The sequence below is a fragment of the Oncorhynchus masou genome, unplaced genomic scaffold (genome assembly GCF_036934945.1).
Source record: "Oncorhynchus masou masou isolate Uvic2021 unplaced genomic scaffold, UVic_Omas_1.1 unplaced_scaffold_1273, whole genome shotgun sequence".
Lineage (NCBI taxonomy): Eukaryota > Metazoa > Chordata > Actinopteri > Salmoniformes > Salmonidae > Oncorhynchus > Oncorhynchus masou.
The window spans coordinates 122,818-148,542 of NW_027002563.1; the positions used below are offsets into that span (position 1 = coordinate 122,818).

The 25,725-nt window shown below is 43.7% G+C and overlaps 1 protein-coding gene across 1 annotated transcript in view; it reads right to left on the reverse strand.

The window, feature by feature from the left end:
- Positions 1-6,644, reverse strand: part of LOC135530141 (zinc finger protein 271-like) — a 33,954-nt gene extending 27,310 nt beyond the window's left edge. The window contains exons 1-3 of the mRNA XM_064958523.1: positions 5,747-6,644; positions 5,226-5,323; positions 4,891-5,068 (exon numbers count right to left, since the gene is read on the reverse strand). Coding sequence (XP_064814595.1) covers positions 4,891-5,068; positions 5,226-5,323; positions 5,747-5,957 — 487 coding nt within the window. The 5' untranslated portion in view covers positions 5,958-6,644. The remainder of the gene's footprint in view (positions 1-4,890; positions 5,069-5,225; positions 5,324-5,746) is intronic.
- Between the last annotated feature and the right edge of the window lie 19,081 nt (positions 6,645-25,725).

Consider the following 25,725-nt stretch of genomic DNA (forward strand, 5'->3'; position numbering starts at 1 on the left):
GTGTAATGCTCATTCCTTCGACGATAAACGCAAATCCAACCATCACCCCTGGAGACAAAACCGTGACTTGTCAGTGAAGAGCAGTTTTTGCCAGTCTTGTCTAGTCCAGTGACGGTGGGTTTGTGCCCAGAGGTGACGTTGTTGCCGGTGATGTCTGGTGATGACCTTCCTTTCAACAGGCCTACAAGCCCTCAGTCCAGCCTCTCTCAACCTATTGCGGACAGACTCAGCACTGATGGAGGGATTGTGCGTTCCTGGTGTAACTTGGGCAGTTGTTGTTGCCATCCTGTACCTGTCCCGCAGGTGTGATGTTCGGTTGTACCGAGCCGGGGCAGGTGTTATTATACTTGGTCTGGCACTGCGAGGATGATAAGCTGTCCATCCTGTCTCCCTGTAGCGCTGTCTTAGGCGTCTCACAGTACGGACATCGCTATTTATTGTCCTGGCCACATCTGCAGTCCTCATGCCTCCTTGCAGCATGCCTAAGGCACATTCACGCAGATGAGCAGGGACACTGAGCATCTTTCTTTTGGTGTTTCCAGAGTCAGTAGAAAGGCCACGTTAGTGTCCTAAGTTTTCATAACTGTAACCTTAATTGCCTACCGTCTGCAAGCTGTTTGTGTCTTAACGATCGTTCCACAGGTGCATGTTCATTAATTGTTTACGGTTCATTGAAGAAGCACGGGAAACAGCGTTTAAACCTGTTAGGGATATAGCATTTTCACTTTGGATGAATTGTGTGCCCATAATGAACTGCATCCTACTCTGTCCTAGATGCTAATATATGCATATTATTATTACTATTGGATAGAAAACAGATGTCAGATGTGGGACTTGAAGGAAGGGGAATGAGTCAGTGGTCTGTCAGAATGCCCGTTCCTGGTTGTGCACATTACGGTTGATATCGCCTGCGTTCCATTACTCTGCAGACAAAAACGAATGCTCCGGTTGGAACGTTATTGGATATATATAATAATAACATCCTGAAGATTGATTCTCTACTTAGTTTGACCTGTTTATTCGACCTGGAATAGAACTTTTTTAAGTTTTTGTCCGAGTTCGCCTGGACCAGCGCCAACTTTTGGACATGTGAACTGTGCTAGCAAAAGTAGCTAATTGGACACTAGTAATGGACATTATGGAACAAAACAATGATTTATTGTGGAACTCGGACTCCTTGCACTGCATTCTGATGAAATATCATCAAAGGTAAGGGAATATTTATGACGTAATTTCGTATTTCTGTTGACTCCAACATGGCGGAGAAATATTGTTACGTCTTAGCGCCATTTTAGATTATTACATAGTATGCTTTTTTCGTAACATTTAAAAAAATCTGACACAGCGGTTGCATTAAGAACCAGTGTATCTTGTAAACCATGTATCTTTCGTCAAAGTTTATGATGAGTATTTCTGTTATATGACGTGGCTCTCTGTAATTACTCTGGATATTTTGGAGGCATTTCTGAACATGGCGTCAATGTAAACCGAGATTTGTGGATATAAATATGCACCTTATCAAACAATACAAACGTATTGAGTGTCATCTGATGAAGATTATCAAAGGTTAGTGATTAAACCCTTTACAATGAAGATCAGTGATGTTATTTGGAATTTTACGAACAATCTTTGAAAGACAAGGTCCTGAAAAAGACCCGGAATTTTTTTTGCTGAATTTATTTTGTATATGTTGAAAAGTTTTTTTTTTCTCTCAGACATAAATAAACAACTCCAGGTGAAAGACAAAGGCCATAGCTGTAATAAAATAACAAATGAACTGGAAAAGCAGCAGAGCGAGGCCCGCATCCAGCAACGTCACGAGTCACGTTTTTGCAGCCGTTATAGTACAGCACTACAGGGAGAGAGAATCCATGGGAAAAAATCCACAGGACTAGTTTCAATGTATGGAATCACTTATGAGTTTCTGGATTTTGGGTAAACTTTTCCTTCAAAGCATCAGACTCCATAGTAATTCATCATTAGATGCTACAGTCCTCCTTTAAGACTCCATCATGTTTCATCATTAGATGCTACAGTCCTACTTTAACCTGTTTGGGATAGGGGGCAGCATTTTCACGTTCAGATGAAAAGCGTGTCCAGAGTAAACTTCCTGCTCCTCAGGCCCAGAAGCTAATATATGCATATTATTATGCACATTGGACAGAAATACTCTGAAGTTTCTAAAACTGTTTGAATGATGCTTGTGAGTATAACAGAACTCATATGGCAGGCAAAAACCTAAGAAAAATCCAACCAGGAAGTGGGAAATCTGGGGTTTGTCATTTTGCAACTCATTGCCTATCGAATATACATTGTCTTTGGGGTCATATTGCACGTCCTACGGCGTCCACTAGATGTCAACAATCTTTAGAACGTTGTTTGAGGCTTCTACTGAGAAGGAGGGGGGAATGAGAGCTGTTTCAACCAGAGGTCTGCCAGAGTAGCATGAGCTGATCACGCGCTTACATGTGAGAGCGACCTGCATTGCAATTCTAAAGACAAAGGATTCTCTGGTTGGAACATTGTTGAAGCTTTATGTTCACAACATCCTAAAGATAGATTCTACACATCGTTTGACATGTTTCTACGAATTGTAATATAACTTTTTGAATTTTTTGTCTGAACTTTCGCCTGGACTTGCCCGCGCCTCGTGAGTTTGGATTTGTTTACCAAACTGATGAAGATCATCAAAGGTAAGTGAATATTTATAACGCTATTTCTGACTCCACAACATGGCGGGTATCTGCATGGCTTGTTGTTGTGTCTGAGCGCCATACTCAGATTATTGCATGGTTTGCTTTTTCCGTAAAGCTTTTTTGAAATCTGACACAGCGGTTGCATTAAGGAGAAGTATATCTATCTATAATTCTGTGCATAATACTTGTATCTTTTATTAAAGTTAATATGAGTATTTCTGTAAATTGATGTGGCTCTCTGAAAATTCGCCGGATGTTTTCGAGGCACAACATAACTGACCATAAAGTGCCAATGTAACCTGAGATTTTTGGATTTTTGGATATATATATATATATATATTAACTTTTTTGAACATAACATACATGTATTGTGTAACATGAAGTCCTATGAGTGCCATCTGATGAAGATCATCAAAGGTTAGTGATTAATTTTCTCTCTATTTTTGCTTTTTGTGACTCCTCTCTTTGGCTGGAAAATGGCTGTGTGTGTTTTTGTGACTCCTCTCTTTGGCTGGAAAATGGATGTGTGTTTTTGTGACGAGGCTCTGATCTAACATAATTATATGGTATACTTTCGCTGTAAAGCTTTTTTTGAAATCGGACACGATGGGGAGATTAACAATAGGCTAAGCTTTAATTTGGTGTATTGCACTTGTGAATGCATGAAAGTTACATATTTCTCAAAAAATATTTTTGAATTTCGCGCTCTGCCTTTTCAGCGGAATGTTAGCCATAAGAAGTTCAGACTCCATAATGTTTCATCATTAGATGCTACAGGCCTCCTTTAAGACTCCACAATGTTTCATCATTAGATGCTACAGGCCTCCTTTAAGACTCCACAATGTTTCATCATTAGATGCCACAGTCCTCCTTTATACTCCTTCATGTTTAGAATGTGTCTGGAAGCGCTACTCTATCTATTCTACTCTCATCCTTTCAGTTTTAATAATATTTAATAATAATAATAATAATGTTATAATAGGTAATAACTAACTTTAATAACTAGGGTTAATACCTGCCTGGCGCCCCAACAAAATATTTCTATACCCCCCTCTAACAATACCGCTACAGAATTAGCATAGTAGGCCATGTAATTTAAGGTAATCTGAAATATTTATTTACTTATTCCTTGCCACCCATTTTGAAACTCACTGCAGCTCTTTGTTAAGTGTTGCTGTCATTTCAGTTTCCGTGGTAGCTGACGTGTACAGTGTTGAGTCATCCGCATACAGACACACTGGCTTTACTCAAATGTCGTTGGCATCTTTGATGAAAACCTGCTTCAGAGCAGAACCTGCTGCTTGAACAGAGTTCTGAGTAGAGGGTCTGAATACTTAAGTAAATGTAATATTTCAGTTTCGTATTTTTTTAAAATTAATTAGCAAAAATATCAAACAAAAATGTTTTTGCTTTGTCAGTATGGGGTATTGTGTTTTTAGAATAAGGCTGTAACCTAACAAAACGAGGTAAATGTCAAGGGGTCTGAATTACTTTCCGGAGGCACTGTACTCTCCGATGCCAAGTCTCGGATCATCCCTCAGAGGTCCCCACTCTACTCACCGTATGTGTAGTGATGTCCAGTCAGTAGAACCTCATGAAGGTATATCAACACAACATGCTGCATTACAGATCTCTTGAACAGAGATGCCTTTGAACAAGGCCCATTCCTCTGGTGGATTGAGCCATCAAGCCCTCTGGAGGTGTCAGATCCTACTACTATAGAACCTGATGAAGGTACGGGGTGGAACTCATTATACGGATGTAATGGCTAAAGTAAAGCGGTTTTAAACAAGATAAATCTCTTTTCTATTCTTTCCAGCGGCTCCAACAGCGGAAATGGCCTCAAGCACAAGATAAAAATCCCAGGACGGGACGAGCTGTTTGAGTACCGGGAGTCGGTGACCCTTCATAAAACAACAGATCAGGGGGTTCCACTGTATTGTTGTTGCAGCCTAAATGGCAGACAAATACACCTTTAGAGTTGAAAAGGCTTTCCTTTGACAGAAAGCAGAGTAGCTCTGAAACAGAGCAACAAAGGGACAGATTTATTTCTGATCTCATCATCTGTTAAATACACAGACCTTATTGTGCTATAGTGTGTGTGTGGCTCTAGAACTCATTAGCTGGTTGTCCTGGTAACAGATATCAGTGGGCAGATCTATTTTATTTGTTCAAACTAAACTACAGCACTTACTTAGATCAGTCAAATCTGATCCTTTCTTCTCTGCTCCTCCTCTCACAGTTCCACTCAGCCCCGTTGTTTTCCTGCAGTCCACCAGCAGCACAGACAACCTCTTCATACCCAGCAGTAAGGTGCGACCGGGAGAGGCACGACACATGGACTCCGGGAGGGAGGAAGGGCTAGCGTTGTCCTGGTAACCATAAAGAGGGGACACAGACACATATCATTATGGATGCTGATGTCACTGTTGTCATGAAGTGCTTTACAGAAACACAGGCCAGACCCCGATAGAGCAAGCTGTATGCTAGACCAGACCAAGCTGTATGCTAGACCAGACCAAGCTGTACCATCTGGTGTTCTGATCCGGAGAGAATCTTCTCTTCCTCGTCAGCATCAGGATGTTGTTGAGGCTCCCCAGAGGATCCACCATAGTCATGTCTCTCTCCTGTGTGAACAAGAACATCAAACAGATAGTGAACTTATGACCGTATATTAAAATCATAGGGTCTTAGACGAGGCATTAATCTCTCTAAACAGGGCCTAAAATGCAAATGTTAAAGGGTAGTTCCACAAAATGGGTGCCTTTTGCGTCCCTTTGATATTTTAAGTGTAAATTATGCTCCAATATTGCATTTTAAAAGCCTGTTATACTAGATGAGATGCACTTTAATGTAGACCACGTGGAGAATTTAATAAATCCAATTTAAAAGATCCCAAAATATATGTACCAAAGGCAGATTGACACTTTAACAATTTATAAAGTACTGAACAACATATTCAAGTGTAGAATTTCATTAGAATGCCCCTTAAAACTCCACATTAGTTCAACAACTGCATAGTTTGTGCCCCTGTTTAAGACAGTACTCACTGGTGTTAATCAGATATGCTGTCTCCTCCTCTTTCACACTCAAAACGTCTTCCTTCTTCACCTCTTCTGCGATAGCATCCTCTTCCTCTCTAAAATGTTCTTCCTCAATAACATCATCTTCTTCTTTCACGACAATGTTCAGCCCCAAAGCTTCATTCTGCATACAGCAGGCCTCCTCTTCTTTAGCAAGGGAGTAGTTTAGTGAACTCATGGTCCGGGATGTTAGAATTAGCGACTAGCCTGGTGCTAGGCTCAGTATCAATGTTTAATAACTTTGCAAATTGAACAAGCAAAATAGGTTAAAGTTAACCAGTTGATACGTCAAATGAACTGCGTTAACAACACTGAGATTAGCTAATGTACATTAATAATGTCTAAAGCGTCAATCTTTCGGTTTTATGTTGGCTAGCAAGCTACCGAGGTGCTTGAAAGAGGAGCCGTGTTGTTGTTCCTGAAGAAGCGTCCCGTCCAGTCCATTATACGTCACGCAAGAATCATCACCTGAAAGACGCCCATCGCCATCTGCTGACTGGAGTGGGTAACGCAGTTTGGAAACAATAGTTACTTCACTTTTTGCATTGGATAGAGCATCATAATAATTTAACAATAAGCTGATATATTTTCTCTTACGTCTTACAAATAATTATTTCCTGTACACCGAAGTAGAAGCTTAATTAATTTGTAAATGATGAATAAATACTGGGTTTTAATACACATTTGCTCTGTTCATTTTTCACATTCGTTTGTATCTAGATGTGACGGTACTAATCCCTTAAAGCTACGCTCTTTAAGGTACAAATCATCCTGTAAACCAGGGGTGGGCAACTCCAGTCCTCGGGGCCTGATTGATGTCACACTTTTTCTCCATCCCGAGCAAACACAGCTGATTAGTCAATCTGCAATCTAAACTGAAGATCATGATTAGGTGATTACTGGAGTCTGGTGTGTTAGCTGGGGCAAAGCTGTGACACTAATCGGGCCCTCGAGGACTGGAATTGCCCAACCCCGCTGTAAACAATATAGCAAATACATCACATGCAAATAGAACTTGATAATCTGTGGTGCTTTACACTGAGTTGACAAAACATTAAGAACACCTGCTCCTCCCATGACATAAACTGACTAGGTGAATCCAGGCTAAAGCTATGATCCCTTATTGATGCCACTATATAAATCCACTTCAGTCAGTGTAGATGAAGGGGAGGAGATGGCTTAAATAAGGATTTTAAAGCCTTGAGACAAATGAGACATGGATTGTGCATGTGTGCCATTCAGAGGGTGAATGGGGAAGACAAAATAGTTAAGAGCCTTTGAACAGGGTATGGTAGTTGGTCCCAGGCGCAGGTTTGTGTCAAGAACTGCAACGCTGCTGGGTTTTTCCAGCTTCCCATCTGATTTGTTTTCTCATGAGCATGGCCTTATTTCTATTACAGCATATTGGATGACATTCATTCATATTCCATTCAACCTGTTCAATGTAACAGCAACAGGTTTAGGCTACTATGTGATACTAGAATTTTCCCTATACCCATCATGAGATTGCTACAACCTAGCCTATGAATGGAAGTTTAGAACGTAGGTGCACACAGGTCGAGATACGTTTTTTAGGTGACAGACAGTGACACATGGACAGACAGTCGTGAAGACATCACCAACTAATTATCATGGTCCAAACACACCAAGACAGTCATGAAGAGGGCACGACAACAACTTTTCCACCTCAGGAGAGTGAAAAGATTTGGCATGGGTCCCCAGATCCTCAAAATGTTCTACAGCTGCACCATCGAGAGCATCCTGACCGGTTGCATCACCGCCTGGTATGGCAACTGCTCGGCATCTGACCGTAATGCACTACAGAGGGTTGTGACCATCACTGGGGTCAAGCTTCCTGCCATTATGGACCTATATAAAGAAAGCCCAAAAAATCAGATACTCCAGTCACCCAAGTCATAGACTGTTTTCTCTGCTCCCGCACGTCAAGTGGTACCGGAGCGCCAAGTCTAGAACCAAAAGGCTCCTTAACAGCTTCTACCCCCAAGCCATAAGACTGCTGAACAATTCATTAAATGGCCACCGGACTATTTACATTGACCCCTCCATTTGTTTTGTACACTGCTGCTACTCGCTGTTTATTATCTATGAAATGTCACTTCACCCCTACCTACATGTACAAACTACCTCGACTAATCTGTACCCCGCACACTGACTCGGTACCAGTACCCATTTACATTTACATTTACATTTAAGTCATTTGGCAGACGCTCTTATCCAGAGCGACTTACAAATTGGTGAATTCACCTTATGACATCCAGTGGAACAGCCACTTTACAATAGTGCATCTAAATCATTTAAGGGGGGTGAGAAGGATTACTTTATCCTATCCTAGGTATTCCTTAAAGAGGTGGGGTTTCAGGTGTCTCCGGAAGGTGGTGATTGACTCCGCTGTCCTGGCGTCGTGAGGGAGTTTGTTCCACCATTGGGGGGCCAGAGCAGCGAACAGTTTTGACTGGGCTGAGCGGGAACTGTACTTCCTCAGTGGTAGGGAGGCGAGCAGGCCAGAGGTGGATGAACGCAGTGCCCTTGTTTGGGTGTAGGGCCTGATCAGAGCCTGGAGGTACTGCGGTGCCGTTCCCCTCACAGCTCCGTAGGCAAGCACCATGGTCTTGTAGCGGATGCGAGCTTCAACTGGAAGCCAGTGGAGAGAGCGGAGGAGCGGGGTGACGTGAGAGAACTTGGGAAGGTTGAACACCAGACGGGCTGCGGCGTTCTGGATGAGTTGTAGGGGTTTAATGGCACAGGCAGGGAGCCCAGCCAACAGCGAGTTGCAGTAATCCAGACGGGAGATGACAAGTGCCTGGATTAGGACCTGCGCCGCTTCCTGTGTGAGGCAGGGTCGTACTCTGCGGATGTTGTAGAGCATGAACCTACAGGAACGGGCCACCGCCCTGATGTTAGTTGAGAATGACAGGGTGTTGTCCAGGATCACGCCAAGGTTCTTAGCGCTCTGGGAGGAGGACACAATGGAGTTGTCAACCGTGATGGCGAGATCATGGAACGGGCAGTCCTTCCCCGGGAGGAAGAGCAGCTCCGTCTTGCCGAGGTTCAGCTTGGGGTGGTGATCCGTCATCCACACTGATATGTCTGCCAGACATGCAGAGATGCGATTCGCCACCTGGTCATCAGAAGGGGGAAAGGAGAAGATTAATTGTGTGTCGTCTGCATAGCAATGATAGGAGAGACCATGTGAGGTTATGACAGAGCCAAGTGACTTGGTGTATAGCGAGAATAGGAGAGGGCCTAGAACAGAGCCCTGGGGGACACCAGTGGTGAGAGCGCGTGGTGAGGAGACAGATTCTCGCCACGCCACCTGGTAGGAGCGACCTGTCAGGTAGGACGCAATCCAAGCGTGGGCCGCGCCGGAGATGCCCAACTCGGAGAGGGTGGAGAGGAGGATCTGATGGTTCACAGTATCGAAGGCAGCCGATAGGTCTAGAAGGATGAGAGCAGAGGAGAGAGAGTTAGCTTTAGCAGTGCGGAGCGCCTCCGTGATACAGAGAAGAGCAGTCTCAGTTGAATGACTAGTCTTGAAACCTGACTGATTTGGATCAAGAAGGTCATTCTGGGAGAGATAGCGGGAGAGCTGGCCAAGGACGGCACGTTCAAGAGTTTTGGAGAGAAAAGAAAGAAGGGATACTGGTCTGTAGTTGTTGACATCGGAGGGATCGAGTGTAGGTTTTTTCAGAAGGGGTGCAACTCTCGCTCTCTTGAAGACGGAAGGGACGTAGCCAGCGGTCAGGGATGAGTTGATGAGCGAGGTGAGGTAAGGGAGAAGGTCTCCGGAAATGGTCTGGAGAAGAGAGGAGGGGATAGGGTCAAGCGGGCAGGTTGTTGGGCGGCCGGCCGTCACAAGAAGCGAGATTTCATCTGGAGAGAGAAGGGAGAAAGAGGTCAGAGCACAGGGTAGGGCAGTGTGAGCAGAACCAGCGGTGTCGTTTGACTTAGCAAACGAGGATCGGATGTCGTCGACCTTCTTTTCAAAATGGTTGACGAAGTCATCTGCAGAGAGGGAGGAGGGGGGAGGGGGAGGAGGATTCAGGAGGGAGGAGAAGGTGGCAAAGAGCTTCCTAGGGTTAGAGGCAGATGCTTGGAATTTAGAGTGGTAGAAAGTGGCTTTAGCAGCAGAGACAGAGGAGGAAAATGTAGAGAGGAGGGAGTGAAAGGATGCCAGGTCCGCAGGGAGGCGAGTTTTCCTCCATTTCCGCTCGGCTGCCCGGAGCTCTGTTCTGTGAGCTCGCAATGAGTCGTCGAGCCACGGAGCGGGAGGGAGGACCGAGCCGGCCTGGAGGATAGGGGACATAGAGAGTCAAAGGATGCAGAAAGGGAAGAGAGGAGGGTTGAGGAGGCAGAATCAGGAGATAGGTTGGAGAAGGTTTGAGCAGAGGGAAGAGATGATAGGATGGAAGAGGAGAGAGTAGCGGGGGAGAGAGAGAGAAGGTTGGGACGGCGCGATACCATCCGAGTAGGGGCAGTGTGGGAAGTGTTGGATGAGAGCGAGAGGGAAAAGGATACAAGGTAGTGGTCGGAGACTTGGAGGGAGTTGCAATGAGGTTAGTGGAAGAACAGCATCTAGTAAAGATGAGGTCGAGCGTATTGCCTGCCTTGTGAGTAGGGGGGAAGGTGAGAGGGTGAGGTCAAAAGAGGAGAGGAGTGGAAAGAAGGAGGCAGAGAGGAATGAGTCAAAGGTAGACGTGGGGAGGTTAAAGTCGCCCAGGACTGTGAGAGGTGAGCCGTCCTCAGGAAAGGAGCTTATCAAGGCATCAAGCTCATTGATGAACTCTCCGAGGGAACCTGGAGGGCGATAAATGATAAGGATGTTAAGCTTGAAAGGGCTGGTAACTGTGACAGCATGGAATTCAAAGGAGGCGATAGACAGATGGGTAAGGGGAGAAAGAGAGAATGACCACTTGGGAGAGATGAGGATCCCGGTGCCACCACCCCGCTGACCAGAAGCTCTCGGGGTGTGCGAGAACACGTGGGCGGACGAAGAGAGAGCAGTAGGAGTAGCAGTGTTATCTGTGGTGATCCATGTTTCCGTCAGTGCCAAGAAATCGAGGGACTGGAGGGAGGCATAGGCTGAGATGAACTCTGCCTTGTTGGCCGCAGATCGGCAGTTCCAGAGGCTACCGGAGACCTGGAACTCCACGTGGGTCGTGCGCGCTGGGACCACCAGATTAGGGTGGCCGCGGCCACGCGGTGTGGAGCGTTTGTATGGTCTGTGCAGAGAGGAGAGAACAGGGATAGATAGACACATAGTTGACAGGCTACAGAAGAGGCTATGCTAATGCAAAGGAGATTGGAATGACAAGTGGACTACACGTCTCGAATGTTCAGAAAGTTAAGCTTACGTAGCAAGAATCTTATTGACTAAAATGATTGAAATGATACAGTACTGCTGGAGTAGGCTAGCTGGCAGTGGGTGCGTTGTTGACTTTGTAGGCTAGCTGGCAGTGGCTGCGTTGTTGACACTACACTAATCAAGTCGTTCCGTCGAGTGTAATAGTTTCTACAGTGCTGCTATTCGGGGCTAGCTGGCTAGCTAGCAGTGTTGATTACGTTACGTTACGTTAAAAGAACGACAATAGCTGGCTAGCTAACCTAGAAAATCGCTCTAGACTACACAATTGTCTTAGATACAAAGACGGCTATGTAGCTAGCTAGCTACGATCAAACAAATCAAACCGTTGTACTGTAATGAAGTGAAATGAAAATGTGATACTACCTGTGGAGCGAAGCGGAATGTTGACCGGGTTGTTGAAGTTCTATTCGGTAGACGTTGGCTAGCTGTTGGCTAGCTAGCTAGCAGTGTCTCCTACGTTAAGGACGACAAATAGCTGGCTAGCTAACCTCGGTAAATTAAGATAATCACTCTAAGTCTACACACTCTAAACTACACAATTATCTTGGATACGAAGACAGCAAAGACAACTATGTAGCTAGCTAACACTACACTAATCAAGTCGTTCAGTTGAGTGTAATAGTTTCTACAGTGCTGGTATTCGGTAGACGGTGGACGTTAGCTAGCTGCTGGGCAGATAGCAGTGTAGACTACGTTAGGACGACGAAATACGATAATTACGCAATTATCTTTGATACAAAGACGGCTATGTAGCTAGCTAAGAAGAAATTGCTAAGATTAGACAAATCAAACCGTTGTACTATAATGAAATGTAATGAAAAGTTATACTACCTGCGGACCGAAGTGTAGATGCGACCGCTCACTCCAACCCGGAAGTACCCCCTGTATATAGCCTTGTTATTGTTATTTTATTGTTTTACTTTTTATAATTTTTTACTTTAGTTCATTTGCTCAAATTTTCTTAACTCTTCTTGAACTCTACTGTTAGTTAAAGGGCTTGTAAGTAAACATTTCACTGTAAGGTCTACACTTGTTGTATTCGGCGCATGTGACAAATAAAGTTTGATTTTATTTGACAAATTCAGGTATGTTTATCCCGTTTTTTTCTGTTTAAGAAACCTTTGTCAACAGAATCGGCAGAATGAATACACCACAGTTCACTTTCACAACAGCCACGTTGTATTCCTTCTCTCCTCCTCTCACCTTTTCCCTTCGCTTCTGGACTTCAATGCACAACACATCAGCTGTATGTGACCAGGAAAGAAAACATTTACAAGCCAAAACATATCATAACTGAAACACACAGCCTACATCGTTGTCACCATATTAGCTAAAGTAACATCATAGTCAACATAGCTAATAGAACTAACGCGTTAGTAAACCTGCTACAATCATGCAGTAACGTTACAGTGTACAGTCAGTAAGCAGTTTAGCATTTACATTGGTGGGCCCCGGAGGCAATACATTTATAAAACCAAAAGCTTACCTTGACTTGGAAGAGTTCCAGTGTTGTGTTGGATAGTCATAGCCAGCTAGCATCCCTCTGTTTGAGCAGGGTGTTTCAGTAGGCTAAACTAGCTAGCTGCATTTGCTAGCTAAGTAAGTGAAAATGAAAGTGGAAAATAAATGACAATATATCTCTCTCTATTGCTTCTCCTTCATTTTGAAATAAATTAATTTGTTCAAAACCTTTCAACAATTATCTTTCTCTCTCTTTTAGTCAACTACTCACCACATGTTATGCACTGCAGTGCTAGCTAGCTGTAGCTTATGCTTTCAGTACTAGATACATTCTCTGATCCTTTCATTGGATGGACAACATGTCAGTTCATGCTGCAAGAGCTCTGATAGGTTGAATGACGTCCTCCGGAAGTTGTCATAATTACTGATTAAGTCTATGGAAGGGCTTGGGATCCATGAGCCTCCTAGGTTTTGTATTGAAGTCAATGTACCCTGAGGAGGATGGAAAATAGTATGTTTTATTCAATTATTTGGCGATGTGATTATATTTAGTATAGTTTTTCCAGAAATTATGTTTTTAATGTTTTACCAATTTATTTTGTTCTGAAAATCACTCAGGAGGATGGTCCTCCCCTTTCTCCTCTGAGGAGCCTCCACTGAACCCAAAGGACATCCAGCCAACTTGACACAATGGTGGGAAACATTGGAGTCAACATGTGTCAGCATCCCTGTGGAAAGCTTTGGACACCTTGAAGAGTTCATGCGCCGACGAATTCAGTCTCTTCTGAGGGAAAGGGGGAGGTTCCTAGTCCATATTAGGATGTTTTTCCAAATGTTTGGTATGATGAGTGTATATATAAAAAGAAAATATTGCATGACCAAAAGCAAAATTCTATTAAAAAAAAATTGACTAGAGTACAAGCGTATGTGTGTTCTCTCAAGAGCTTTAAGTAGCCTATATTTGATGTGATATTTTCCTTTGGAGACAGGATTGCGTCATGGCACCGATCTGGGGAAGTGAACCAAACACATTTCTGCAGTATTGAAGGTCCCCATCATTCTTAAAAGGAAGAAGGTTGAAACCACCAAGACCCTTCCTACTGCTGGCTGCTCCGACAAAACAAACAATCGGGGGAGAAGGGCCTTGGTCAGGGAGGTGACCAGGAACCCAATGGTCACTCTGACAGAGCTCCTCTGTGGAGATGGGAGAACCTTCCAGATGGACAACCATCTCTGCAGCACTCCACCAATCAGGACTTTATGGTAGAGTGGCCAGACGGAAGCCACTCCTCAGAAAAAGGCACATGAAAGCCTGCTTGGAGTTTAAAAGGCACCTAAAGGAGTCTCACACCATGAGTAACAAAATTCTCTGGTCTGATGAAACCAAGATTGAACTCTTTGGCCTGAATGCCAAGCATCACGTCTGGAGGAAACCTGTCACCATCCCTACGGTGAAGTGTGGTGGTGGCAGTAACATGCTGTGGGGATATTTTTCAGCAGCATGGACTGGGAGACTCGTCAGGATCAAGGGAAAGATGAACGGAGCATTGTTGAAAACTTGCTGCAGAGCACTCAGGACCTCAGACTGGGGCAAAGGTTAACCTTCCAATAGGACAATGACACTAAGCACAAAGCCAAGACAACTCAGAAGTGGCTTTGGGAGATGTCTCTGAATGTCCTTGAGTGGCCCAGCCAGAGCCCGGATTTGAACCCGATCGAACATCTCTGGAGAGACCTGAAAATAGCTGTGTAGCGATGCTCCCCATCCAACCTGACAGAGCTTGAGAGGATCTGCAGAGAAGAATGGGAGAAACATGAGGCTCATGCTGTCCTCAAGGGCACATTGACATATTTTTCACCAAATCGTCTCTGGGGTTCAAACCAGAGACCTTTCAGTTACTGGCCCAACACCATTATCCGCTAGGCTACGTGCAGCAGGAGCCCCATGTTGACAAGAGAGCACATCTTTATTTCTCCCTCATTATGAACATTCATATTGGTCAACAGTCCTACTGTGTGTATTGAACATTCATATTGGACTGTAGCAGCTAGCTAACTGGCTACTGATCAATCTGTTGTGTGTATTGAACATTCCTATTGGACAGCCTTACCTATAGAGTAGCACCACCACCCATCAGCCCGTTCTCTTCTTGATGTCAAAGCTGCAGTGTATTGTTGCTATAGGAGTTTATGATTAATAATCCTATTTATTTCAAGCCCCACTAAGATGTCACCATACTATTCCTTTAAAGCCCCTCTGTCAGATATAAATCATCAGAGTGGGAAACCAACTGACATGGAAACAATGGAGCAAATGTATCACTATCAGAGGGGTGTATTATAACATCATATAGAACTACTCAGACATTCCAAATATCACTTGATTATCAGAGGGGTGTATTATGACATCATATAGAACTACTCAGACATTCCAAATATCACTTGATTATCAGAGGGGTGTATTATGACATCATGTAGAACTACTCAGACATTCCAAATCAGGCTTCATCCATATCATGAAGGTGGATATTGATCCAACAATTTCAAAAGTAATGACCGGGCTGATGGAAACAGGATATGCCTTTACAATTTTATAAATGCAAATAGACAATTTGTAAGTTTGTTTTACATGGTGGGATCATTTTGTGTCAGTAAACATTTATGAGCGAGAAATGGTGGTGGAAACTCCTTCGTGCGCAAATATTTATATAATAACCATCAGATCTTAGTTAACTTGGAGTCACGTGATGATATGTTGTGTGGTCCTCCCTCTACGACTTGGGAACTCATGCAGTTTATTAGGCTACAGATGAAATAAGTTATGAACTTCACAGGGTGGTGAAAGTGCACGTGATGAGCTTGATGCTCCTTTCCAATACATTTTGATGGTCTTATTCTGGTGACATGATGATTGACGCTTGGTTGCCTGTTGACAAATAAAATAATATCTCTCTCAACCATAATAATCTCATCATGTAGGTAGCCTACCAACACTGTATCTGTGAGCTGCTGGCTACAGTGCACGTTGCCATGTTTCTTCATTTAACACAACAGCTTTTTAAAACCATCAGTAGAGTTGACAATGTGATGGAAACCCATTTAACTTGTATTTTTCATTCGATACATGGGAATTCAACAGCAAAAGTCCCCCCCCCCCCTTTGTTCAGGGACACATTCTTACAAATTAAGTTAAAATAAACGCAGTTGACAGTGAGAGGACGTTTCTTTTTTTGCTGAGTTTACAATTACCATTTTCCATTACAGAGTCTGTGAACATTTTAATTTCATTAAATCAGTGGGCCAACAATGCAAATGTCAACAATGGAGAAAATGCATCACATCCAAATATCACTTGATTATCTGTAGTGCTGGAGGAATGACACACCCAGATAAACACACACAAAGAGTTTAAAAAAGGACCGTTTAAACACATGGAATCTGATCTACTCTATATTCAAACTGACATAACTCCATATTCACCTCATGTTTTCTAATAAAAACATACAAATATATGTTTGAGTATACTTTGTACAATTAAATTTCATATGGTTTCAACAGGTAAACACATTCTCAGGCAACAATATGAGACAATGGGACCACTGTGTATGTTCTCTGATGAATTTTAAGTCAACGTGATGTGAAATATCAATATACACACTAGAAGTAATTATTCTCCAGTGTGGATTCTCACATGACGTTTAAGTGACCGTGATGAGTAATATGTCTTCCCACAGTCTGAGCATTTGCAAGGGTTCTCCCCTGTGTGCAGTCTCATGTGTTCTTTCAGCTTTCCTGAATGGTTAAAACACTTTCCGCATTGGGAGCACCGGTAAGGCTTCTCCCCTGTGTGTATTCGCTTATGAGCGTTCAGGTTTCCTGACTCTCTAAAACTTTTTCCACAATGGGAGCAGTGGTAAGGCTTCTCCCCTGTGTGTATTCGCACGTGATATTTCATGTTTCCTAACTTGTTAAAACTCTTTCCACACTGGGCGCAATGGTGTGGCCTCGCTCCTGTGTGTATCCTCTCATGTCTTTTCAGGCTTCCTAATCTGGTAAACCTAGTTCCACACTGGGAGCAGTGGTAAGGCTTCTCTCCGTGTGTATTCGCTCATGAGCTTTCAGGCTTCCTAACTGGTTTAAACTCTTTCCACACTGAGAGCAGAGGTGTCGTCTTGCTGTTTTGGACATCTTTGGTTCCTCGAAGATTGGTTTTCCTCCTGCCAAAACAGTGTTTATTTAAAGAGAGACGTAAATTGAAATAATTGATAATCATAACAATGAGCAATCCATCAGATGGGTTTACACCCATTCCCCCTCTAATCAGTGGACCTTCCCCCACGGAAACATTGATCACTGACCTCAGCAACGATGCAAATCCTAACTATGCCGAGGGGCTGGAAATGTTAGATTTTGAAGCGAGAAAAATGCAGACATTGGGCCAGATGCTTTCCAAAATAGACCATCAGGCAGAGGCCTTGTAAAGGTTCTCTCCAGTTTAGCCCTCAACTATGCCCACCAGTAGAGATGGACAGTGTACCAGCACCTCAATGCCCAACAGAGGTACGAGCAGGAAGCTGGGGTGCTCAAGGCACAGGTGGAGAGAACCAGGGAGCTGGCATCGAAAGCCGAAAAAGATAAGCTACTGCTATCCGAGGAACTGTGTGTGAGAACAGATAAACACTGATAACAAAGAATACGAACAAACTCTTGACCAAGTCCATATTCTAAAGGAACAACTCGTTTTAGCCAAAACGAAATATGATGCTGTCCACGCAAATCAACTTGATGCCCTGCAAACGGTTGTGAATGAAACAACTCAAAGCAATAATGTTCTATTTCAAAAGCTGCAGACCAAAGACAATCAGTTAACTTCTTATGGCTGGGGGCAGTATTGAGTAGCTTGTATGAATAAGGTGCCCAGAGTAAACTGCCTGCACTCAGTCCCAGAAGCTAAGATATGCATATTATTAGTATATTTGGACAGAAACACTCTGAAGTTTCTAAAACTGTTTGAATGATGTCTCGAGTATAACAGAACACATATGACAGGCAAAAACCTGAGAAAAAATCCTAACAGGAAGTGGGAAATCTGAGGTTTGTAGTTTTTCAACGCATCCCCTATTGAAGATACAGTGGGATATTGGTCATCTTGCACTTCCTAATGCTTCCACTAGATGTCAACAGTCTTTAGAACCTTGTTTGATGCTTCTACTGTGAGGGGGCCGAATGAGAGGGGAATGAGTCTGCCAGGAGCCATGATCTGACAATGTGCGTTCATGTGAGAGTTACATTGCATTTCTACAGAGAAAGGAATTCTCTGGTTGGAACATTATTGAAGATTTATGTTAAAAACACCCTAAAGATTGATTCTATACTTCGTTTGACATGTTTCTACGGACTGTAACGGAACTTTTTGACTGCTCGTGCGTCATGAATTTGGATTACAGGGCTGAAGGAATTTGGACATAAATTATAAACTTTATCGAACAAATCAAACATTTATTGTGGAACTGGGATTCCTTGGAGTGCATTCTGATGAAGAACATCAAAGATTAGTGAATATTTATAATGCCGTTTCTGACTAATGTTGACTCCACAACATGGCAGATATCTGTTTGGCTGTTTTGGTCTCTGAGGGCTGTACTCAGATTATTGCATGGTATGCTTTTCCCGTAAAGATTTTTTGAAATATGACACAGCGGTTGCATTTAGGAAAAGTTTACCTTTTGTCAATGTTTATTATGAGTATTTCTGTAAATTGGAAATTTTTGGACATAAATATGCACTTTATCAAACAAAACATACATGTATTGTGTAACATGAAGTCCTATGAGTGTCATCTGATTTTTTTTATTTTACCTTTATTTTATTAGGCAAGTCAGTTAAGAACAAATTCTTATTTTCTTAGTGGGTAAACTGCCTGTTCAAGGGCAGAACGACAGATTTGTACCTTGTCAGCTCAGGGGTTTGAACTTGCAACCTTTCAGTTATTAGTCCAACGCTCTAATCACTAGGCTACCCTGCTGCCCCAGATCAAAGGTTAGTGATTCATTCTCTGTCTATTTCTTCTTTTTGTGTTTTTCTTTGACTTGGCGGTGACCTAACGTAATCATTTGGTGTGCTTTCACTGTAAAGCATTTTTGAAATCGGACACTGTGGTGGGATTAACAACAAGATTACCTTTAAAATGGTATAACAAATTTAATTATGAGATTTCTGTTGCTTGAATTTGGCGCCCTGCACTTTCACTGGCTGTTGTCATATCGATACCGTTAACGGGATCGCAGCCATAAGTTAATGAACACAATGACCAAGTTGGAGGACAAAACAGCAGAACTCATTGAAGTCACTGATTTAATGAAGGATGAGAAAGACCAGGTGAGAAAGTTGGAAAAGGTGACCTCTAAACAAAAAGGAGGACATCGCATCACTGGACCGCTCACTCCACACTGGAGACCGCTCACTCCACACTGGAGACCTCTCACTCCACACTGGAGACCTCTCACTCCACACTGGAGACCTCTCACTCCACACTGGAGACCTCTCACTCCACACTGGAGACCTCTCACTCCACACTGGAGACCGCTCACTCCACACTGGAGACCCCTCACTCCACACTGGAGACCTCTCACTCCACACTGGAGACCTCTCCCTGCAAACCATGACAGATAGGTACGAGGCAGAGCGGAGCAAGGGCGACACCTACGTGTCTAAAATAAACACCCTCAACTCCCAGGTGGACTCTGCGATGCAGCAGAACACCACCCTTAGGTATCATCTGGAGGAACTCCAGAACAGTCACGCGCTATCCTATCGCGGGACAACCAAACCAAGCAACCTAGCTCACATTCGGAGCTCAGAGAATGAGGGAATGTAAACGACAGGAGATTTCAGCCTCTTTCTCTTGGCCATTCGGCCCACAGTGACATGGGGCCTCCTCACCAACACAACCACAGCTTGACTTTTCCTCTTGGCCTTTCAGCCCACAATTTCCAATGGGAGGGTGCAGATCCTCCCCGCGCACTGGGCGGGGATTGCCTTGACAAAATCATCAAAAACATCCGCCTTTGACCCTTTCAGGAAAGCCAAACAACACAGACATTCTTAGCAGACATAGAGGACGCCTTGGATGGCTATCCTAACGCTACGAATGCCGACAGGCTCTACCTATTGAAGCGAACGTCCAATAGACACGTGACAAGGTTCATCCGTCTACAAGAGCAACACGTGCAAAACTGACTACGCTAAACTTGCCACGGTTGTGAAAATAGAATTCAGTGGTTCTGCGACTCGCAAACCCCGGCTTCGTTAGCAGCTTTCAGCTTACTTTGGCATGCTAACTGAAACAGGATAATCTATGTGGATGACGTTCTCATGAGAAGTGAGACTTGGTAACGTCACCTCAACGGACCAAGTTCTCAACCAACTCGGGTGAATTGTGGCCCATTTCTCCTGACAGAGCTGGTGTAACTGAGTCAGGTTTGTAGGCCTCCTTGCTCGCACATGCCTTTTCAGTTCTGCCCACACATTCTCTATAGGATTGAGGTCTGAGCTTTGTGATGGCCACTCCAATAACTTGGCTTTTTTGTCCTTTTCTCCAAAAAGTACAATCTTTGTCCCCATGTACAGTTGCAAACTGTAGTCAGGCTTTTTTGGGCGGTTTTGGAGCAGTGGCTTCTTCCTTGCTGAGCGGCCTTTCAGGTTATGTCGATATAGGACACGTTTTGCTGTGGATATAGACACTTTTGTATCCGTTTCCTCCAGCATCTTCACAAGGTCCTTTGCAATTCTTCTGGGATTGATTTGGACTTCTCGCACCTAAGTACATTCATCTCTAGGAGACACAACGCATCTCCTTCCAGAGCGAAATGACAGCTGCGTGGTCCCATGGTGTTTATACTTGCGTACTATTGTTTGTACAGATGAACGTGGTACCTTCAGACATTTGGAAATTGCTCCCAAGGATGAGCCACACTTGTGGAGGTCTTCCATTTCTTTCTGAGGTCTTGGCTGATTTCTTTTGATTTTCTCCTGGTGTCAAGTTTGAAGGTAGGCCTTGAAATACATCCACAGGTACACCTCCAATTGACACAAATTATGTCAATTAGCAGAAGCTTCTAAAGCCATGACATAATTTTCTGGAAATTTCCAAGCTGTTTATAGAGTATGTAAACTTCTGTAAACAAATGTTGGAAAAATGACTTGTGAAAAGTAGATGTCCTACCCGACTTTCCAAAACTAAATATATAAATATAGCTGGTTAACAAGAAATTAGTGGAGTGGTTGAAAAACGGGTTTTAATGACTCCAACCTAAGTGTATGTAACGTCCAACTTCAACTGTATACACGCAGTGCCTCCGGAAAGTATTCAGACCCCTTGAGTGTTTTCTAAAACTGATTCAATTGTATTTTTTTAGCTCATTAAAATGTACAAAATATACCCCGTAATGACAAAGCAAAAACAGGATTTTAGATTGTTGTTTTTTTTTTTACAAATGAAAAACTGAAATGTCACATTTACAAAAGAATTCAGAACATTTACTCAGTACTTTGTTGAAACACCTTTGGCAGTGATTACAGCCTTGAGCCTTCTTGGGTATGACACTACAAGTTTGGCACACCTGTACTTGGGGAGTTTCTCTCATTCTCTGCAGATCCTCTCAAGCTCTGTCAGGATGGATGTTGCGCATTGCTGCATAGCTATTTTCAGGTCTCTCCAGAGATGTTTGATCAGGTTCAAGTCCGGGCTCTGGTTGGGCCACTCAAGGCATTCTGAGACTTGTCCCGAAGCCACGTCTGCGTTGTCCTGTTGGAAGGTGAACCTTTGCCCCAGTCTGAGGTCCTGAGTGCTTTGGAGCAGGTTTCCATCAATTATCTCTCTGTAATTTTCTCCGTTCATCTTTCCTTCGATCCTTACTAGTCTCCCAGTCCCTGCCGCTGAAAAATATCCCACACCATGATGCTGCCACCACCACACTTCACTGTAGGGATGGTGCCAGGTTTCCTCCAGACCTGACACTTGGCATTCAGGCCAAATAGTTCAATCAGATCAGAGAATCTTGTTTCTCGTGGTCTGAGAGTCCTTTAGGTGCCTTTTGGCAAACTCCAAGCAGGCTTTCATGTGCCTTTTACTGAAAAGTGGCTTCAATCTGGCCACTTCACTTTGGCCGGGCGGTGGTCTTGGTGGTTCCAAACTTTCCATTTAAGAATGATGACGGCCACTGTGTTCTTTAGGACCTTCAATGCTGCAGAAATGCTGGTCCACTTCCCCAGATCCGTGACACAATCCTGTCTCAAACTCCAAGCAGGCTTTCGTTTTCTGTCCTGAGTGCTTTGGAGCAGGTTCTCTGTTCCATTCATCTTTCCCTCAGTCCTAACAAGTCTCCCAGTCCTTGCTGCAAAACATCCCCTTCACTGTCGGGATGATGCCAAGTTTCCACCAGACGTGATGCTTGGAATTCAGCTCTGGTTGGGCCACTCAAGGACATTCTGAGACTTGGAGTTTGGAGTTTTCCAAGCGGGCTGTCAGGTGCCTTATACTGAGGAGTGGCTTCCATCTGGCCACTCTTCCATAAAGGCCTGATTGTTGGAGGGCTGCAGAGTTGGTTGTCCTTCTGGAAGGTTCTCCCATCTCCACAGAGGAACCCTGGAGCGCTGTCAGTGACCATCGGGTTCTTGGTCACCTCCCTAACCAAGGCCCTTCTCCACCGATTGTTCAGTTTGGCCAGGCAGCCAGCTTTTGGTAGAGTCTTGGTGGTTCCACACTTCTTCCTTTTAAGAATGATTGAGGACCTTGTGTTTTTTTGGGACCTTCATGCAACCTTAACATGCTGCAGAAATGTGTTGGTACACTTCCCCCGTTCTGCGCTGTCACTCAATCCTCTCTCAAGGAAAACTCCTTTGACCTCAGGGCTTGGTTTTTGCTCTGACATCCAAAAGTGCAATCAATTTAATTTACCACAGATGTACTCCAATCAGGTCGTAGAAACATCTCAAAGATAATCAATGGTAACAGCATGCACCTCAGCTCCATTTCAAGTCTCATAGCAAAGGGTTTGAATACTTATGTAAATAAGATTTAAAAAATTATACATTTGCAAACAGGTATAACAACCTGTTTTCGCTTTGTCGTTAAGGGGTAGTGTGTGTAGATTGAATCAGGCTGTAACGTAACTAAATATGGAAAAGTCAAGGGGTCTGAATACTTTCCGAATATAGTGTATATAATAATGTATATAGCCATGTTATACAGTATGAATAGACTTGTTCAGTCACATGTCATGAATTCACTATGACATCATCATATTTACATACATTTTATGGGTTAAAAAGTGTTTGTTTTTTCTCAGACTTCAATAAACAACTCCAGGTGAAAGACAAAGGCCATAGCTGTAATAAAATAACAAATTAACTGGCAAAGCAGCAGAGCGAGGCCCGCATCCAGCAACGTCACGAGTCACGTTTTGCAGCCGTTTCAGTACAGCACTACAGGGAGAGAGAGGAGAGAGCAGCTGTTTCAGTACAGCACTACAGGGAGAGAGAGGGTGAGCAGCTGTTTCAGTACAGCACTACAGGGAGAGAGAGAGGGGGAGAGCAGCTGTTTCAGTACAGCACTACAGGGAGAGAGGGGGAGCAGCTGTTTCAGTACAGCACTACAGGGAGAGAGAGGGAGAGCAGCTGTTTCAGTACAGCACTACAGGGAGAGAGAGGGAGAGCAGCTGTTTCAGTACAGCACTACAGGGAGAGAGAGGGGAGAGCAGCTGTTTCAGTACAGCACTACAGGGAGAGAGAGGGAGAGCAGCTGTTTCAGTACAGCACTACAGGGAGAGAGAGGGAGAGCAGCTGTTTCAGTACAGCACTACAGGGAGAGAGAGGGAGAGCAGCTGTTTCAGTACAGCACTACAGGGAGAGAGAGGGGGAGCAGCTGTTTCAGTACAGCACTACAGGGGGAGAGAGGGGAGCAGCTGTTTCAGTACAGCACTACAGGGAGAGAGAGGGGAGCAGCTGTTTCAGTACAGCACTACAGGGAGAGAGGGAGAGCAGCTGTTTCAGTACAGCACTACAGGGAGAGAGAGGGGAGCAGCTGTTTCAGTACAGCACTACAGGGAGAGAGGGAGAGCAGCTGTTTCAGTACAGCACTACAGGGAGAGAGAGGGAGAGCAGCTGTTTCAGTACAGCACTACAGGGAGAGAGAGGGAGAGCAGCTGTTTCAGTACAGCACTACAGGGAGAGAGGGAGAGCAGCTGTTTCAGTACAGCACTACAGGGAGAGAGAGGGAGAGCAGCTGTTTCAGTACAGCACTACAGGGGAGAGAGGGGGAGAGCAGCTGTTTCAGTACAGCACTACAGGGAGAGAGAGGGGGAGAGCAGCTGTTCAGTACAGCACTACATGGAGAGAGACAGCAGCTGTTTCCAGTACAGCACTACAGGGAGAGAGAGGGGGAGAGCAGCTGTTTCAGTACAGCACTACAGGGAGAGAGAGGGGGAGAGGGAAAACATCCACTGGACTAGTTTCAATGTATGGAATCACTTAGGAGTTTCTGGATGTTGGGTAAACTTCTCCTTTTGAAGCATCATTGAGAAATAATTAATTGAAGTTGGGACATTTGTAGACTAAGAGGTTAGAATGTTGGGCCAGTAACAGAAAGGTCTCTGGTTCAAATCTCAACACCCGCAATATAGAAAAAATATGCTGTTCTGAACTTGAGCAAGGCAGTTAACCCCCAACAATAACCCCGGGCAAAGATGACGTGGACGTCGATTAACCCCCACACCTCTCTGATCCAGAGGGGTTGTGTTCAATGCAGAAGACATTACAGTCCTCCTTTAAGAATCCATAATGTTTCATCATTGGATGCTCAGTCCTCCTTTAAGACTCCATAATGATCATTAGATGACAGTCCTCCTTTAAGACTCCATAATGTTTCATCATTAGATCTACAGTCCTCCTTTAAGACTCCATAATGTTTCATCATTAGATGCTACAGTCCTCCTTTAAGACTCCATAATGTTTCATCATTAGATGCTACAGTCCTCCTTTAAGACTCCATAATGTTTCATCATTAGATGCTACAGTCCTCCTTTAAGACTCCATAATGTTTCATCATTAGATGCTGCAGTCCTCCTTTAAGACTCCATAATGTTTCATCATTAGATGCTACAGTCCTCCTTTAAGACTCCATAATGTTTAATCATTAGATGCTACAGTCCTCCTTTAAGACTCCATAATGTTTCATCATTAGATGCTACAGTCCTCCTTTAAGACTCCATAATGTTTCATCATTAGATGCTACAGTCCTCCTTTAAGACTCCATAATGTTTCATCATTAGATGCTACAGTCCTCCTTTAAGACTCCATAATGTTTCATCATTAGATGCTACAGTCCTCCTTTAAGACTCCATAATGTTTCATCATTAGATGCTACAGTCCTCCTTTAAGACTCCATAATGTTTCATCATTAGATGCTACAGTCCTCCTTTAAGACTCCATAATGTTTCATTATTAGATGCTACAGTCCTCCTTTAAGATTCCATAATGTTTCATCATTAGATGCTACAGTCCTCCTTTAAGACTCCATAATGTATCATCATTAGATGCTACAGTCCTCCTTTAAGAGAGATATTTGATGAAAACCTGCTCCAGAGCAGAACCTGCTGCTTTATCAGAGTTCTGAGTAGAGGGTCTGAATACTTAAGTAAATGTAATATTTCAGTTTCGTATTTTTTCCATTAATTAGCAAAAATATCAAAAGTTTTTGTTTGTTGTTTTATCAGTATGGGTTATTGTGTTTTTAGAATAAGGTTGTAACCTAACAAAACATGGAAAAAGTCAAGGGGTCTGAATACTTTCTGGAGGCACTGTACTCTCCGATGCCAAGTCTAGACAGGACCATCCCCCAGGTCCCCACTCTACTCACCGTATGTGTAGTGATGTCCAGTCAGTTGTTTTAAAATATATATTTGCCATGTTTAACAAGTCCTGTAGATCAGATGTTAATGAAGCAATACAGACCACATTGAAGTGTCTTGAGTTTTGTTTGCCTGTTCTACAGTCTTGTAAAGATGGGGGGATTGACTGGGACAGGCAATGTCACATCCATAAT